We start from the raw sequence: 18,638 nt of genomic DNA, 5'->3' as shown, positions 1-18,638 counted from the left end.
CTCAGGCAGAGATTGGAGATTTTGCTGCCGGAAGCCAAGGAAAGCCAGGAGCCACTTGAAGTTGAAAACGGTGAGGAAGCCCCGCCCTTCTGAGGAGGTCTGAGGAGGAGCAGGGGTGGTGGGGTGGGGGGCACATGAGGAGAGCATCACAGGGCTGAATTTTACAGACTAAACAGTAAGCCTGCAAAGTGGGGGACATACGTGGACGGAAGAAAGGGTTATGCCCAGTCATGGGAGTAGCTGTGAATTGCAGACATTGGGTAGGGCGAGAACAAACTTGTGTAAACAGGGGAATGGCTAATGAGCATCTAATTAAAAGCCAGGGAAGGTTTGCAATTTGGGAATTGTAAGGGTATTTACCTTCATAATTTTGTTTCAACTTTTCTAAATAGCTAATGATAGTCTTACATATTTTCCCTATTGTTTATTTTGGATCAGACTTGGGCTTGTCACTTCATGGGAATTGTTTTCTTTAAACGTCTCCAGACACCACCACTGGGCAGGTACTGTTATCTCCATTTTACAGTTGAGGAACTGAGGCCTGGTGAGATGAAGCATCTTACCAAAGCCTCATAGGTAATAAGAGGCAGAGCCAGGACTCCAACTCGAGTCTGTGGCCTTGCACTTAGCCTCTGCTTCTCTGTACTGGTCATGACACATGGGCATGTGTTTCATTGCTGAAGGTAACAGGGTGGAGGAGATGGAGAGTGTAAAGCTCAACTCTGGCACAGGGTAGACGTTTTTCTCCACTTGATAGTGGTGGTGACAGGTGGACTGTGGGTAAGCAGGTATCAAAGGGTCTGTTGAAGCAGCAAGGCCCTCAACCCTGTACATCATGAACCTCCCGTCACGTCCCCTCTCAGCTGCCAGGATGTCCTCTTCACTTGATGTTTTCTGCTTAGGAATTTGAACTTTGGAGTCCTAGCATTTCAGGCGGAATCCTGGGTCATGGCACTCACTAGCTGTGGGAGCTTAGGCAAGATACTTTAAGCTTCCTAGCCTGTGAAACGATGAGAAAACACCCACCTGCCTTGCAGGGTTGTCGTGATGATTAAAAGAGAGATGCAGTAGAAAGCATAGTTAGAAGTGACTGAGCCACGGGGCGCCTGGGTGGCTCAGTCGGTTAAGCGTCTGACTTCAGTTCAGGTCATGATATCGTGGTTCCTGGGTTCGGACCCCGTGTCAGGCTCTTTGCTGACAGCTCAGAACCAGAAGCCTGTTTCATATTCTGTGTCTTCATTTCTCTCTCACAAGAGGGGATTCTGTGTCTCTCCTCCCCCGCTCAGGCTCTCTCTCTCAAAAATAAAATAAACATAAAAAAAGTGACTGAGCTTGATGAACATGAGTGGTTATCATCATTTCTGAACGGTGTGCATAATACAGTGCTGTTGCTACCACCTATGCCTCCTTGGGACATACGCTGTCCTGGTGGTCCTCATCTGTCTCCAGCTATCCTCTGTCTCCTGACGTTCCCTTCCTCTACCAGCCCCCTCACTGCTCCTGCTTGCCCAGGGTGCTGCCTCAGCCCTCTTCTCTTCTCCTGGACTCCTGGCTACATCTCATCCAATTCCCCGCCTTCTGTTAGCCCTTATTCCCTTATCCTTCTGCTAAGGTCTTCTCCCCAAAGTATTTCCAGGTGAGCCCCTTTACTGAATAGATTAATATTCAGAATTCCTGGTGAATGCGTCCTTCTAGATGGTTAACAGGATTCTCAACATCAATGTCAGAAGGGCCTTTAAGCATCTTCTTGGTTCCAAAAGCAGTTTGTTCTCCCTGAATTCTTCACCTTAGTGAAATCTTCTATCATCTCCTAGTTCCTTGGGTCAAGGAGAATCTCCTTTTTCTCTTGCATTCTCCAAATGCCTAAATCACCACATCTTATCAACTTTACCCCCTACAATTCCCTCAAATCCATCACTTCATCTCTGTCCACTCCTAGTTGCTGCTATAGCTGAGGCCACCATCAGCTCTGATTAAAGGATGCAAAGTCCAATGAACAATACCAGCTCCTTGGCTGACAGATTTTCCAACCAGGTTGGACATGAGAAGACTTTTGAAGAGAACATGAATTGCTTTTTGCCTGACTTTTTTTTTCTTTCTGACTGATCTGAAAGTGGGAAATTACTTAAGTACCTAAAACAATTAGATTTTGATGCTGACTTAAAAATTTTTGGTACTAGTTTTTGGTACTAATTTTCACCCTAGTTTCTCAAACCCACAAAGACATTCCAAAAGTTTCCTATTAGGCCTAGGAAGGTTGGATTTCACAGGATAATAGCAGGGATGTCAACTTTGTCCTATTGCCAAACAGGTGTCCAAGTTGTCACTAGAATGCCTGTGGCAATTTGTGAAGCCCTTGAAGGCACTGGGAAATTCCTCATAGTCCTCCCAGAATATGTTCACAGTGAGAATCAGATTCTGTTGCCCTAGCCCCTTGAGGCAAATCACCAATATGGCAGCTGATAGGTAAGGCAGCAGTGTCCTGCCAAAGCCTGACCCTCTGCTGGGTGAGAAAGACTGGGTCAATAGGCTCCAAATCCTCAGAAAGTGAGTGTGCATACACCTGCTTCCACGCCTGTGGTTTGCTGGCCCTATTTGAAGACAGGGGGCTCAGTCAGGCTGAATAGAGAACACTTCCATTGTCAAGACCCAGACCTGCTGTTGTGTAGGAGAGCTGAAAGATTTTTAAAAAAATCTTTTGTACACTCTGAGGAATACAGTTTTAATGATCTATACACAATGCATGAAAAGTGCCCTTATGAAAAAGTGCCCTTTTTCCCTGTACAAGGAGCGTCCTCCAAGTACCCTCACATTTGCCCCAGCGGACTATTTGGGGTAATCAGAAGAGACCCCGCCTCCTTCTGGGTGTCTCTTCCCTTACCCCTAGGCCTAGAATTTTGTTCCCCATCCTCAACCAGGCTAGTTCCTGCTCCTGAGCTTCCCTGAGATGCTCAATAAATAAAAATTCATTTGTTTTATTCAACAAAGAAATGAATATTTATTTGCCACTCTTACAAAATCTCATTTTTGACTGGACTCAGACGAGAGGTAGAACCTCTCAGAGAAGACAGCCTCTGTCTCTTGGCAGTCCATTCCTATGGCCTCCTTCATTCTCTTGGCCAAAAGGTTAGCATTTTCTGCAGGCTCTTCCTTATTTGTCTTCATGCACTGCTTGTTCAAAGCAGTACCCTGACATCTGTGTTGGAGGACACATGGAGTGAGAAGACGCCAATCTTGGCCGCTCAGGTACGAGGTTTCCTACTTTGTTTAGGGACTTTCTCACAACATCCTGGCGGACATCAACTTCCTTAGAGAGATTGAAAACTTTGCGGATTCTGCTAGGTCTTTGGGGCCCGCAGGCGACAAAACACAGTAGGATCAGTGAGTCCAGGAGTATCCTTCTCCCCGTTTTTTACAATGACCAAGTTGAGAACACGGAGATTGGCATCCGCAATGCAAGCCTGAACAGATCTGTGCTTTCTTTCCCCAGAGTCCTTCTGGGTCAGTGGCAGGAAGGCTCTGTATTCGGCAGCAGGTGGACACAGCCATGGGTCAAGACACCCTGCTTCGTGGGGAAGCCTTGTTTGTCATTGCCACCACTGATTTGGAACACGTAACCCTTACACTCTTCACCTAGAGCATCAGCAGCAACTTCTGTGACTGTTCGCTTCTCATAAAAGGCATGAAGTTCACGTTCGTCGTCCACTTCAATGAGTTTCTGGCAGCCAGTAGCCGGGAAAGAGTTGTTCAGCTAAGGATGATAAGAGGGGTGGGGTGGGGAGGGAAAAGTCTTAAGAAAACTGGAGAACCACCTACAAAGGTAATTCCATTGCAAAAAGCCTTTTATGGAACCCTCAGAAAATGAGCAGAGATCCTGAAATATCGGTTTTACTAGCTAAACGTGTGTACACAGTAACGCACAAGCACTGCACTAAAAATCAAGCTAATTTTTCCTCCAGCATTGCGGAATGACCCCAGAGCAAAGAGCCCTCCACGGCTCTATAGCCTAACAGAGCAGGAAGCCCAGTTAGGGGCCGCCAACTAGGCAGCAAGGCCATATCTCTGAAAGGCAGATTAGTGATGCAGACGAGGTCCATCCTCTGAGGGGCTCACCTTTGACAGGAAACCAGTTAAGACCACCCAGGGAAGGCCACCACTGTCCCGCACCAGTGAGGGGCCAGGTCCTAACTCCCCCGTGCTCTTCCTCCTCTGCTTTCCTATTTTCCTTCCACACCCTGCAATCGTGGATTTGGGGAGCGAGCGCTCCACTTGTTGTGGTGGGAGGAGCACACGTGGGTAGAAACGCGAGGAGAGGGGTGAAGGCAGATCATAGCCATTCCCACTAAGCCAGGAACCCCTGAACTGCCTTAGCCACGGCAGATGCCCGCAGGCTGTTCTCAAATCTCAGGGCCACGGGCAGGTCTTGGGCATCTTTGGTATTTTAGGTTGGTTGAAGCTGATGTAGTATCAGTTTGAGGCATGGGATCCTGAGGAGGAAGGGCTCCGGCATGGAAATCAGGGGTCTGCTGAGCCACTAAGGGCTCTGCCACTCTGGAACGTAATTCTCCCTTTGAAGACTTCAGGCTGCACTTTTGGGAACAAATTTCAACGGACAAGAGACGCGGGCTGCAAAGGGGTCATCCCTGCAGAGCTCCAAGTCACTGCTACTTCTGCTTGTAACTAAGTCACAGGGGATCCCATCACGTACTGTTGGTCTGAGCAGGGAATGAGGCCCCGGGCAGAGACCATGGGGCCTGTATTGATTTCCTAGGGCTGCCCTCACAAGATACCAGACTGCCTGGCTTAAACAACAGAAATTTACCCAGCTCCCAGCTCTAGAGGCTAGAAGTCCAAGATCAAGGGGCACCTGGGTGGCTCAGTTGGTTAAGTGCCAGACTTTGGCTCAGGTCATAATCTCACCGTTTGTGGGTTGGAGACCCGCGTTGGACTCTGCGCTGTATGGAGCCTGCTAGGGATTCTCTCTCTGTACCCCCGCCCCTGGTGCTCTCTCTCTCTCTCAAAATAAATAAATAAAAACTTACAAAAATTTTTTTTTTTTTTGTTAAGAAGTCCAAGATCAAGATGTCATCAGGTTTGGTTTCCTCTGAGGCCTCTCCTTAGCCTGCAGGTGGCTGCCTTCTCACTGTGTCCTCTTATGGTCGTCCCTCTGTGCTAACTGTGTCCTGATCTCTTATAAAAAAGACACTACTCATATAGGATGAGAGCACATCCTAATGACATTTTAACTTAAATGCCTCTTCAAAGGCCCTATCTCCAAATACAGTCACCTTCTGAGGTACTAGGAGTTAGAGCTTCAACACAGGAATTGCTGGGGGCGGGGGGGGGGGGGGGGGGGGGGGGGGGGGGGGGGGGGGGGGGGGGGGGGGGGGAGGAGAGACACAATTCAGCCGGTCACAGGGCCTATTCTGAAAATCTCTGAGTCTGGGGCTGAAAACTGGGGACCCTCTGGCAGGAGCAGAAAAAGTTTTCTTCCTTCCTTCCTTCCTCTCTCTCTTTCTTTCCTCCCCACACTCCTTGCAAAGGGCAAAAGTTTTCAGAAGTTATCTCTGCCTGTTTCTGTTCCCCTCAGTGAATTTTCACCAATCTCTGTGTGAACGAAACCACCAACTCTGGTCTCTTCCGGGTGTACATAAACGACGATCAAGGATAAGAGGTGTCATCTGAGACGCACATAGCTGCTAGTGTTTGAGTTCTTGCTCGTGTAATGCCAGCTTCCCAAGGTCCTGCCCCACTCTTCTAGGTAAACAGACTCATTTCTAAGACCCCGAGAGGCGTGAAGACTTCCATTTCATCTGGTGTAATAAGAGTGGCCCCTCGGAGAGAAACTCAAGCCTCCGCCCGCACAGATGCTGGGGCAGACAGACGTGGGCAAGGAGGGGAAGGGAGCAGGGCGTGCTCTGCCTTCCCTTGGTTCCAGCCGCCCGAGAGCTTGAACTACTGAGCGCCCCCGCGCTGGATAACTCAAGTACCTGCACAAAACTCCTCAAATGTCTCTGCATGTGAGGTTGTCCTCCCGGAAGAATCGCGAGTCTCCTGCTGTGGACGTGAGCAGGGAAGGATACCGACCAGTCGTAGCTCCCGGGGAGTGGTGTCGTGTTGAGGAGGCCTTTGAATCCCGGTCCATCTTCCCACCGCCGCTGTTTTAGCGAAACCCATAGGACTGTCAGAGCTGAATGCTGGGCCACACAAGCCAGACCCTCTTTGTCCTGTGTGTTCCTGCCCGGAGCTGCCCAATCCTACCTTCTTCCTTAAGGTTCCTTGGCATTCAAAACAAAGGGCGGGGCGGGGCGGGGGGAGAAAGGCGGGGTGAGAAAGTGCAGAGCGCGAGACCTCTGAAGGGGATGAATGGCACCCGCTAAGTGTCCCGCTGCCCGGGGCAACCTGGGCGTTACCGACACCCGACGTGCAGGCGGGGTTTGGGAATCCCGACAACGACCTAGCAGAAACCTGGCGGTACCAAGGTGGCGGGTGGCGGATTTGCCCCCTCCCACCAGCCGGAGCGCCGCGCCTCTGGGGGCCACTTCCGGCGGGGGTGTGGAGGCCGCGGGAGCACGGCTCCCGCTGGGGAAGAAGCCCGGCCAGCCGAGTCCGGACCGCTCCCTAGGGACTCTTCGTCGTCTTGGCCGGTCCTGGAGCCCAAGGCCCCTCGTCTCCTGTCCCGACAGCTTACAACCCGGGGGTCACCGTGGGGCACGTAAGGACACCCCAGGAAGAGAGCACGCATGCCCGCCCCACAGAAGCCGAAGTGGGGGTCCTGGCCGCACCCGAAAAGGGAGCCAACAAACAGGACGGGACGCCCCTGGACTCGGCGCGTGGCCCCACGAGCTACCTGCCAGGAGACCCTCAGCTTTACCCGGCTCTGGTGCCTCATCCGCGCGCGGGGTGGGGTGGGGTGTCTGCTTTGTACAGGGGAGGTGGTAGAGTATGAGAGCGTCGGCCGGGAGAGAGCGAAGACGAGTGGCACAGCTTCTTTCAGGTGCCGTCGTGGGTGGCTCTGAAAAGAGCCTTTGGATGGGATGGAACCTCGAGCCGAGCGCGCGCTTTTAAGCCCGCTCCCCGCGGATACGGCGAGCCAGCTGGATGTCCTTGGGCATGATAGTGACGCGCTTGGCGTGGATAGCGCACAGGTTCGTGTCCTCGAACAGCCCCACCAGGTAGGCCTCGCTCGCCTCCTGCAGCGCCATCACGGCCGAGCTCTGGAAGCGCAGGTCCGTCTTGAAGTCCTGCGCGATCTCGCGCACCAGCCGCTGGAACGGCAGCTTGCGGATCAGCAGCTCGGTGGACTTCTGGTAGCGCCGGATCTCCCGCAGGGCCACGGTGCCCGGCCGGTAGCGGTGCGGCTTCTTCACGCCGCCCGTGGCGGGCGCGCTCTTGCGGGCCGCCTTGGTGGCCAGCTGCTTCCGCGGGGCCTTGCCGCCGGTCGACTTGCGGGCGGTCTGCTTTGTACGGGCCATAGCGAACCAAAACACCAACTCACCAGCGCAGCGGCAGCGAGAGTAACGGGACCTCGGCCCGCCGCCTCACTCTTTATAGGCACCGTCTTCTTCCGATCGGGCGGGGCGATAATTGAAAGTCCCGCGCTGGCTGTCCATTGGCTGTGACGTCACCCGCCCTGGCATCACTCATTGGCCTGGGCAGAATCCTCCCTACCCCGCCCACCCGCCTCGCTTTCTACTTTCCAGTTCTCCAAGTCTTTCTCCTACCTTGTTTTTCCCCTTTTCGGCGGGCGGGGAGGGAGGAGGGAGGAGGGAGGAGGGAGGAGGGAGGAGGGCGGAGGGCGGAGGGCGGAGGGCGGAGGGCTCATTTTTGAGCTCAACTCTGTCCGAATCTTCCTCCCTGACCCTTTTACCCCTTTGCCGCGCAGTACCCTCTTCCTTCCCTCGCGGGCTCCCCAACTCCACCTCACTCTTCCGTTTGCTCCCCGCCCCCCAAAGCGCCTTGTCCCTTTCTAAGGGACCCCCTCGTTGGTGTGATGGATCTTCTTTTCCCGCCTCGTCAGTACTTCTCGGATGGGAAAGTTGTCGGTCTCACCCCACCGCCTCGCCTCCCGAGCGCAAGATCCCGCCTCCGGGAACCCAAGCGGGGACCTATCCCTCCGCTGCGAAGGCGGCCCCCTCACTTTTACTTGAGACAGCCGGATCAGCTAAGCCAAGGTCAGGGCCGCCACACTCCCGCAAGCTGCCAGCTCCCCTGCCGACTGGGGGGTGCACGTGTGTTGGGTAAAGGCCTCGCGAGCCCGGGAGTCGCGTACTTGGCACCCACTCCCGAGGGAGGAGCCCGGGGGCCACCCAACAGTACTACTTCTAGCGCAGTCGACCGTGGCTGCGCCCAACGGGCTCTGGCTCCTCTCGCTGCCTTCAAGTTCTAAGTAAGATCTACGAGAGATGGTTGAGGCGCAGGATTTGAGAGGCCAGGAGCGGCTCGGCGACTACCGGCCAATAGTGGAACGGAGAAGAGTCGCTACTGTGAACAACTCTTTATTTGAAAGGGTGGGTGGCTCTTAAAAGAGCCTTTGATTTCACAGGTACCCCTTCGCCACCAGGGCTGGCTGAGCTTCCAGGACGCCGGCCTCACTTGCCCTTTGCCTTGTGGTGGCTCTCCGTCTTCTTGGGGAGCAACACGGCCTGGATGTTGGGCAGCACGCCGCCCTGGGCGATAGTGACTTTGCCCAACAGCTTGTTCAGTTCCTCGTCGTTGCGGATGGCCAGCTGCAGGTGGCGGGGGATGATGCGCGTCTTCTTGTTGTCGCGGGCCGCGTTCCCCGCCAGCTCCAGGATTTCCGCCGTCAGATACTCCAGCACCGCCGCCATGTAGACCGGCGCGCCGGCCCCCACCCGCTCGGCGTAGTTGCCCTTGCGCAGCAGGCGGTGCACTCGGCCCACCGGGAACTGCAGACCGGCGCGGGACGAACGCGACTTAGCCTTGGCGCGGGCCTTGCCTCCTTGCTTGCCACGGCCAGACATGACGGCGACCCTCACCGCGACCACCTCCCGCTTGACGACCGAGTAAGTCGCCGCAAACGCGGCCGCTTCAGCCTTTTATAGGCAGAACCCGGATTGTCTACGGAGCACTTTGATTGGCTAAGGCAGATCTTTGTTCTGACGACCAATAGGCCGGCTCGGCCAGAATCCGCTCATTTACATAATCTCGTCCCCCTCGCAGGAGCGCGGCCGAAAACTCGCGAATCACGACGCAGCGTAACCAGGACCTTAATTTGCGTGGGGCCTCTTTAAGTACCGAGTCGCTTCCGGTAGCCTCGGCCCTACGGTGGGGTTTGCGTTCCCGGTGGTCGGCGTCCGTGCCTCGTGCTCGCCGCTATGCCCGAGCCGGCAAAGGCCGCCCCCGCGCCCAAGAAGGGCTCGAAGAAGGCGGTCACCAAAGCCCAGAAGAAGGACGGCAAGAAGCGCAAGCGCAGCCGCAAGGAGAGTTACTCCATCTACGTGTACAAGGTGCTCAAGCAGGTGCACCCCGACACCGGCATCTCGTCCAAGGCCATGGGCATCATGAACTCGTTCGTCAACGACATCTTCGAGCGCATCGCCGGCGAGGCCTCCCGCCTGGCGCACTACAACAAGCGCTCGACCATCACGTCCCGGGAGATCCAGACGGCTGTGCGCCTGCTGCTGCCCGGCGAGCTGGCCAAGCACGCCGTGTCCGAGGGTACCAAGGCCGTCACCAAGTACACCAGCTCCAAGTGAGTCCCTGCCGGGACACGGCGCTCGCACGGGTCGCCGGCCGCTTGACTCCAAAGGCTCTTTTCAGAGCCACCCACCTTCTCGGGGAAAGAAGCTGTTTGTTTTCTCTATTATGGTTCCTAGTTTGCCTTTGTGGTTTTTCTTCTAGTACACTGAATTGTTTTGTGAAGCACAAGTGACCGTTCCTTTTCCTTTTTAGTTAGGTGATAGAATAGTTCCTGTGTACTTGGGTAGAAGAACATAATGGGAAGTGGTATTATGTGGTTTGTAGAGGACTGCCCTTGAAACTGGCTTTGGCTTTGCTGCGTAGAGTTGAACGTGTGCGTTGCTAAGTCGTTAACGTTGAGAAATGCTGTGTTTGTTTTCATTAACTTAATTATTCCGGGTAAGGAAGTTGTCAGGTTAACAAAGGTGCAACCATCTGGTTGGTGTTCCCGATTGGTGAAACGGTGGTGGTACTTCAGTCTTTCCATCATGTGCTTTAGAGTTGTGAACTAAAAAGGATAACTTTTATTTTTGGTTCCGACAAATTCGTTGACTCGGTATCCCTGATTCACGAGCACCTGCTCTTTTTTTTTCATTCATGAGAAGATTGAAGCGGATTTTGATACCTAGTAATTAACCGTTAATGCTGGTGCAAATCCTCAAAATCTGCGATATGGTCATGATGAGAATTATTAGAAAAGCTTGTCCAATTTGAAGGCTATTTCCACAGAATGGGTACAACATATGCGTAATTTCTGAAGCAGGAGAGTGTAAAATGCTAGCCGAGTAGAAAGCCCCAATATGGCTGGGAAAGTGAAAAGGAGTTTGATTGGCTTGAGAGTTTGTTCTGGGTGTTTTGGGAACTCTTGGATTGTTTTAGGCAAGGATCTGCACACATGACCTCATTAGCCTTAACGATTACTCTGGGGGCATTGTAATTGCCCCCTCTCTGTAAAGAAAGGCTTCATACTATTCATACTTTCTGATCTGTAATAAACTTCTGCCTGCTGCTCCTTACCAAAAAAAAAAAAAAAAAAAAAAAAAAAATTACTCTGGTTGCTTAGTGGATCCAGATTCTAGGTTGTCCATAGTAGAAGCAAGAAAACCAACTACTAGGCTATATAGCAGTGTTGTGAAGTAGAGCAGTGATTACTAAAGTCTGGTCTCAGATGAGCAGCGTCAGTATTACCTGAGAATCAATCAAAAATGAAAATTCCAGGCCCCACTAATCAGTGTTAACAGGTCATCTGGCTGATTCTGATGGTTGCTAAAGTGTGAGAACCACTGGTAGTCTAGACCTGTTGGATTGGAGTACAATGATAATGGTGATGGTTAAATATGTTGGAATTAGGATTAGATTTTGGAGGTAAAAGTGATAGATTTTGGTGAGGAATAAGATTTAGTTAAAAGCAAAACCCCTAAGTTTTTTATTTGAACATCTGGTGCTATTAATTAGGATGACTATTGGGAGGAGGTATGGGTTTTGGGGCACTGAAAAGTGATCTAGAGTTCTGAGTCAAATTTGAGAAGCTTTTATATTCAGGTGGATATATGGCGTTGGCAATTTGAGAGTGCATGTAGTACTCAGGGAAAAGAACACGAACACAGAGGAATGGGGACGAAGGACTATCACCTTAAAGTATTCCTCCAGACTATTTCTCCTTGTCTCCTTAATGTATTCTTTAAAAAAAAAAAAAAAGTTTATTTATTTTTGAGAAAAAGAGAGAAAGAATGTGAGCAGGGGAGGGGCAGAGAGAAAGGGAGACACAGAATCTGAAGCAGGCTCCAGGCTCTGAGCTGTCAGCACAGAGCTGCATGGGGGGCTCGAAATCACCAGCTGTGAGATCATGACCTGAGCTGAAGTTGGCCGCCCAACCAACTGAGCCACGGAGGTGCCCAGCTTTAATGTGTTCTTGAAAATGTTATTTCTTCTTATGTGCTTGTCATAAAATACAACTTAGTAGTTGATAGTCCTATAATAATATTACTGTAGCATTTATTTTTCTTATTCTGTTTTTCTAATAGCGTTCTGATTTTCATTAAGGAATCCACCTAATCCCTTGTTTCTCAGATTGGACTGTCTATTGTAATCACCTGGAGAACTTTAAAAAATACTGATGCTTGGATGACATCCCCAGAAATTCCGATCTAAGTGGTTTGGGATCTAACAGTCTGCACTTGGGTGATTTTTAAAAAGCTCTCCAGGGGTCGCCTGGGTGGCTCAGTCGGTTAAGCGGCCGACTTCAGCTCAGGTCATGATCTCGCGGTCCATGAGTTCAAGTCCCGCATCAGGCTCTGGGCTGACAGCTCAGAGCCTGGAGCCTGTTTAAGATTCTGTGTCTCCCTCTCTCTGACCCTCCCCATTCATGCTCTGTCTCTCTCTGTCTCAAAAATAAATAAACGTTAAAAATAAATAAATAAATAAATAAATAAATAAATAAATAAAAAGCTCTCCAGGTGACTTTAACGGGCAGGGAAATTTGAGAACCACTGCCACATGTGTTTCCCAGAAAACAAATCTTACAGGGTTGGCCTGATTGGTTGGAGTGTAATTCCAGCCCCCTTTGCTTGTTGATTAGTTCAGAAATCTAGACCAATCTGATTAGCACAAACATTTCAGAAATTGAAGTAACTGAGTAAGGGAATGTAGATTGCTTTTATCTTTTGGGAAAGAAGTTTCTTTGAAGGGCAAAGGAGGATGGAGTGCTCTGGGGTGTGAAGGCAAAGAAGAATATTAGACAACACTAGAAGAAGGAACATCTTCAGGGGAGAATCAGTGTTCTGAGCCACTCCTGGAATTCAGCCAACCTTGGAGCCCTGCTGTACCTTCGGATATCCGGTTAAGCCTGTTTGTCTGACATATTTTTATTTCAACTACTTTGACTCTTGAAATATTTGAGAAATAATAGCACATAATTTCCCAGCATAAAAAATGATAGGCCTTTTGTCCTGAAAGGTCTCAGAGGATAAATAGGGTAGATAAGAAAAAATAGAGGGGCTCCAACTGCATGTTTGGAGTAAGTCTCCAAGTGTTAAAATCAGTATGTGACCAGGGCCAGAGGTTAATATTACCATCAAGAAGGAATGTCTGAGATTTAAACAAATCACAGATGTGATTTAAAAACTTAAACAATATAATTCTATTATTTAAAATTGTAGTATTTCTATTAGTTTTTTAGGGCTGACATAACAAAGTACCATGAACTGAGTGACGTAAAACAACAGAGATTTATTCTGCAATAGCTCTGGAGGCTAGAAACCTCAAGGTGCTGCTAGGGTCCTGTCCCTCTGAAGGCTCTCAAGGAGAATCCTTGCTTATTTTTCACCTTGGGTAGCCTCAGCTATTTTTTGACACGTGACAGCATAACTCTGACTTCTGGCTCAGTTTTCTTCCTGTGTTTCTACATCTTCATAGGGACACTAGTCACATTGGATTAGGGTCCACCCCGACGACCTCATTTTAAATTGATTACAGGCATATGTCATTTTATTGTGCTTTGTAGATACTGCATTTTTTACAAATTGAAGGCTTGCAGCAACACTATATGGAGGAAGTCTGCGCCATTTTTCCAACACCATTTATTCACTTAGTGTCTCTGTCACGTTTTGGTAATTTCACAGTATTTCAGACTTTCATTATTATATTTGTTATGGTGATTGCGATCAGTGATTACAACTTGCTGAAAGCTCATGTGATAGCATTTTTTGGAAATAAAATGTTGTAATTAAGGTGTATATATATCAGGGTTGTTTTTTTTTTTTGACATAATGCTATCACACACTTAATAAAATACAGTATAGTGTTAACATAACTTTTATATGCACTGGGAAACCAAAAATGTCACTGGACTCGCTTGCGGTAGTCTGGAACCAAACCCACAGGATCTCAGAGACATGCCTGTACATCTCTGCAAAGACCCTATTTCCAAATAAGGCCACTTTCTAAGGCACTGGGGAGTCAGATTTCAACATCTTTTCAGGGGACACAATTCAACCCATAACAGCAGTCAACAGCTTTGGTAAGCTGAATATGGCCCTCAAATATGTCCACATCTAAATCCCTAGAGTCTGTGAATATTACATGGCAAAGGGGATTTTACTGATATGATTTGGAAATAGGAAGATATCCTCAATTATTTGCGGGAACCCCAAATGTAATCACCAGGGTCCTTATCAGAGTAAAGGAGAAAGGCCAAGAAGAGAAAGAAGGTGATAAAAGCAGAGAGAGATTTGAAGATGATGTGATGCTGGCTTTGAAGAGGAAAGAAGGGACCAGGAACAAAAAAAGCCCCTGCTAGAAGCTTTTTGAAAATGTTTGGAAATGGATTCTCCCCCTAGAGCTTTTGGAGAGAGCAGTCTTGGTTTCCACTTGGTGAAACTGATTTTGTACTTCTGATCTCCAGAAATGTAAGAGCATACATATGTGTGTTTTAAGCTACAAAGTTTTTAATACAGTTAGGTGACCTTAAACAACACACTTTAACTGTACAGTTCCGTTTATACACATATTTTTCGATAAATACAGCACAGGGCTCAAAATATATTTTCTCTTCCTTATGATTTTCTTAACATTTTTTTCTTTAGCCTACTTTATTATAAGACAATAGTATATAATACATATAGCATACAAAATATGTGTTAATGACTAATGTTATTGGAGAGGATTCCTTCCAGCCAACAGTAGGCTTGGGGAAATCAAAATTCATATGCAGATTTTTGACTGCTCAGGGGTCAGTGTCCCAAGACCCTTGTTGTTCAAGGGTCAATTGCAAGTTGTTACATCTGCAAAGACTTTGTAATTAAGCCATAGGAAGTTAATACAACAACTATATTATAGGATATTTTTTGACAATTGGAGAAATTTGAATATGGATTGTGTATTATTTAATATTAAGTCATTATTAAATGTGTTGTATGTAATAATAGTATGTAATTGTATAGGAGAATGTCTTTATTTTTAAGGGAGACATGCTGACGTATTTAAGGAGAAGTGTCAAGCTGCTTACAATTTTCAAATTGTTTAGAAAACATGTGTTCATGGAAAGTGATGAAGCAGGGCACCTGGCTGGCTCAGTCCATAGAACATGCAACTCTTGATCTCAGGGTTGTAAGTTTGAGACCCATGTTAGGTGTAGAGATTAATTAAAAATAAAATCTTTTAAAAAAAGGTGATAAAGCAAATGCAGCAAATAGTAACAATTGGTGAATCTAGATGAAGAAATGGTTGAACATCCAGAAACTTTTCTATAGGTTTGAATTCCCCCCTCCTTCAGAAATTTTTTAAAAGTTACAATTAAAGACTTTAAATACTACAGAAACAGCTTTCATAGACATCCCATTTTGTTTGTGCAGTAAATCTGTTAACTGATACAATTTCTTTAAAAAAAATTTTTTTAAATGTTTATTTACTTTTGAAAGAGAGAGAGAGGTATGAGCAGGGGAGAGGCAGAGAGAGGGAGACACATAATCCGAAGCAGGCTCCAGGCTCTGAGCTGTCTGCACAGAGCCTGGCACGGGGCTCGAACCCACAGACTGCAAGATCATGACCTGAGCTTAAGTCGGACACTTAACCGACTGAGCTACCCAGGTGCACCCTGATACAATTTCATCATGAATGTGTAAGACTTTTCACCTCATCAAAAGGCTTATGAATGTTTGACAGTGATCATATACTAACCAGAACTTTGAATGTTATCCTGTTTATCATACTTGCTATAGTCATTAGTGGTAACGGTGACTTAAGTGATAGCACCTGTCCAAGGATGCTCAAATGACATGGGCTTAGACATTGGGTTATTCTGTCTTCTAAAATCTGAGGTTGAAAGTGGAGTTGGATAGGGGAATTTAGTCACATCCTGAGACCACAGCTAAGTCACTTCCAGGGAGAAAATGTATCTTGATGTGTTATAGTGATTCTAAGTGCTTTCAAAAAGAAAGGGTAGATCATCTACAACAGAGCAAGAGCCAGATTTTATACACCTAAACCCCTTTCTCTTCCCTGAACTCCAGATTCTCATATATCATATTCCTGTTTGGGAATTTAGTATTTCCTTTTCGATATTTCCACTTGGATAGCTACCGGGAGTCTCACAATTTTTGTCCAAAACAGTACTCTTGGATTTCTCCCTCCAAATCTCTCGTCTCTCATGTCAGTAAATAGCAGCTCTTTCCAAGTGCTCTCGCCAAAAACCTGCAATTAATCTTTTATTCTTCTCCTGTCATAACATTCAGCTCATCAATTTAAAAATATGTCCAAGATTATCAAATACATTTGAATATATTATCAAATATATTCAAAATGTACCAAAATATATCTTAACTACTTCTCAGATCTCCACTGGTACCACCTCTCTCTCTCCTGAACTACTACTGTAGCCTCTTTGAAATTCTCCCTGCTTCTACTCTTGTTCTCCTATAGTCTATTTTTTAACATAGCATCCTGGATGAGCTTAAAAAAAAAAACATCAAATAATGTCATTACTCTGATCAAACTCTCCAAAGGCACTCCAACTCCTTTATGACAAAATCTTTGCCATGGCCTATGAAGCCCCCATGATCTGTCAACTACCTCTGTGATCTTTTCTCCTTGCAGATATTTCCTTTGTGGACTGTGCTTCAGCCACACTATTGCTTATTGCTTATTCCTTAAACTCTCTAACCTTGTATCTGCCTCAGGGGCTTTGCACTGGATTTTAGAATACACAGTTCTTAGAATACTCTTCTCTAAGATAGCCTATCTTACTTTCTTCAGGCCTCTGCTCAAATATTAACAGATCAGACCTATTGTCCACACTCCTTTCCATATTCTGTGGTACTTCATAACACATATATTCCCCTGAATATGTTATTATGCATTTCTTTCATTTTTTTTGTTTTCAGCATCCATTAACTAAAATATAGCTTTATGTGGATAGCGACTTTTCCTTCTCTGTTTACTGCTGCACCCCCAGCATGTTTTATTTATCTGAGGGTGAAAAATGTGTTTTTTCCCCCCTCTCCCTTATTGCAGGAAAATGTGTGCAAACATACTCCTAGTGGAGCCTGAACAGGATATTTGTTTTGCTTTCACACCTGTAAGTGTAAATTTTGGTGCTAAAGGGAACTATTGATAGGTAATACAGTTATAATGAGTCACCTCCACCTTTAAGAATTTGCTGTTTTCTGCTTTCCTACCCATATCTGGAGAATCTTCAGAACCAGAGGTGACCACACCCTCCCCCACATGTAATTACAGTATTTGCCCAACATCCTGTGTGCCTCTTAATATGTTTTCATTATATTCCTACCCTGTAAATGCAAACCTTCCCCTATTTTCTTTTCCCTTCCCCATCTCCATAATTTACCTGAACTTTTCAAGCTTTGGCCTTCTTTCTAATCTCTTAGTAGATCCAAGCAAGGACCAAGCAAGACATGTGCAAAAGTAGGGAAATGTTTCCTGAGACCTAAGCATTGGAAAGAAGGGATGGCTTTAGCACAATACTAGGAAATAAGTTACCGTTTTTTAATTGGGCAGGGCAGATAGGACGGTCTCCCAATAATATCGGAGATTTTATGTAGGTACATAAAAAAAGTATATAAGCAAGGGGATGAGCTAGGACACTTGCAGTGTGCTTAATTTTTTTCCAGAAAGTTTCATTTTTGTGCCTTTTAGTACTTTATTTTCTGTTCTCATTTGACCTCTTTAAAATGTGTTTCCAAACCTTAATAAAAGTAGAAAGGCAAAGTCTTAGGCTGTATTTGGTGCCCTGGATTAATGAGAGAAAAAATGAAGCTAGTTTTGTATGTAATATTATGAATAATTCTGGGAAAAGACAATTTAGGAAAAAGGAAATGTCTGGATGGTAACTGAAAACTGCAGATTGTTACCAAATAACATGGCAACTACATAGCCAGTATGTCCGTTATGAAACATGAATCACCTGGTGTGTCCCAGAGGTTCTCACCCCACCAATCACAGTGCCCCAGTGATTTGGGTTCAGTGGAAGTATGTGGGGGTTAAGGGATAAACCCACTGATTGATTCAGGCTCTAATGGCCTTTGAACTGTTTTAGGAAACACTGCTTTTAAACATCTAACTCAGAAATGGAGAAGACCTTTTTTATTCTCTGATATTTAGTGCCCCTGTTTTCAGAGAAGAAGAAAATGAACTGCTCTAAGCAAACGGTATTTTTTAATATTTATTTATTATTGAGAGACAGAGCAGGAGCATGGGAGGAGCAGACAGAGGGGGAGACACAGAATCTGAAGCAGCTCCAGGCTGAGTGGTCAGACAGAGCCCGAGGCTGAACTCGAACTCACACATCAGGAGATCATGACCTGAGTCGCAGTCAGAGGCTTAACGACTGAGCCACCCAGGTGCCCCTAAGCACACGATATTTTTAAGACTTAAGTAGTTTTAACAATGTTTCTGGACATTTTATGATTAACAGGCCCAGGTTCTGGATTCATAAACCCTCTTTCCTCCTCCCTTACCCAGGTTGGAAAACAGCAAAACTACAACTATGGAGAATGTAGGTTATCAACCTGAGCAAAAAGGGTTTATTATAAATGACTGGCTTTTGCATTATCTTATTCTGACAGTTTAACGTCTCCAATTTAAGCGGTGAGTACGTACCGATTCAGTGTACCTGAAAGAAACACCGAATTGGGGCAAAAAGTGTGTAAATTAGAAATTACTTCAATCACAGAATCAAGATATCGAGGTACCGAGAAAAATTTATTTATGGGTGCTGGGCGTGGTTTCAGAAGTACTGCTTTCCATGTTTACAAACACATTAACTTTCCAGAGTGAGAAAAATGCAATTACAATAAACAGATTCAAGCTAATTACCTTACAGCAAACACTCCTTAGCACTAATTTCTATAATCATGAATATATTTACACGTTGACTGCCATGCATTGCTGACCGCTTCACTGTTAAAGCTGAGTTACTTTTC

The 18,638-nt window shown here is 46.9% G+C and overlaps 3 protein-coding genes and 1 pseudogene across 3 annotated transcripts; 1 reads left to right on the top strand and 3 right to left on the bottom strand.

Annotated features, from left to right (window-relative positions):
• Window positions 1-2,591: 2,591 nt before the first annotated feature.
• LOC122228633 lies at window positions 2,592-7,053 on the bottom strand (annotated as a pseudogene).
• An 11-nt stretch (window positions 7,054-7,064) lies between these two features.
• LOC122228634 (histone H3) lies at window positions 7,065-7,678 on the bottom strand. The gene has a single exon (XM_042953786.1). It carries the CDS (start codon window positions 7,473-7,475, stop codon window positions 7,065-7,067), a length of 411 nt encoding a protein of 136 aa, XP_042809720.1. The 5' UTR covers window positions 7,476-7,678.
• An 804-nt stretch (window positions 7,679-8,482) lies between these two features.
• Window positions 8,483-8,984, bottom strand: LOC122228636 (histone H2A type 2-A). The gene has a single exon (XM_042953788.1). The coding sequence runs from the start codon at window positions 8,982-8,984 to the stop codon at window positions 8,592-8,594; it is 393 nt and encodes a 130-aa protein (XP_042809722.1). The 3' UTR covers window positions 8,483-8,591.
• A 335-nt stretch (window positions 8,985-9,319) lies between these two features.
• LOC122228639 (histone H2B type 2-E-like) lies at window positions 9,320-9,809 on the top strand. Its single transcript, XM_042953792.1, has one exon. It carries the CDS (start codon window positions 9,339-9,341, stop codon window positions 9,717-9,719), a length of 381 nt encoding a protein of 126 aa, XP_042809726.1. The 5' UTR covers window positions 9,320-9,338; the 3' UTR covers window positions 9,720-9,809.
• The last annotated feature ends 8,829 nt before the right edge of the window (window positions 9,810-18,638 follow it).

The sequence above is a fragment of the Panthera leo genome, chromosome C1 (assembly GCF_018350215.1).
Source record: "Panthera leo isolate Ple1 chromosome C1, P.leo_Ple1_pat1.1, whole genome shotgun sequence".
Lineage (NCBI taxonomy): Eukaryota > Metazoa > Chordata > Mammalia > Carnivora > Felidae > Panthera > Panthera leo.
This window is presented reverse-complemented; position numbering and strand designations above follow the sequence as displayed.

Excerpts from the sequence above, each read along its gene's own strand:
- LOC122228634 (XM_042953786.1), bottom strand. The coding sequence starts at position 7,475 with ATGGCCCGTACAAAGCAGACCGCCCGCAAGTCGACCGGCGGCAAGGCC.
- LOC122228636 (XM_042953788.1), bottom strand. The coding sequence starts at position 8,984 with ATGTCTGGCCGTGGCAAGCAAGGAGGCAAGGCCCGCGCCAAGGCTAAG.
- LOC122228639 (XM_042953792.1), top strand. The coding sequence starts at position 9,339 with ATGCCCGAGCCGGCAAAGGCCGCCCCCGCGCCCAAGAAGGGCTCGAAG.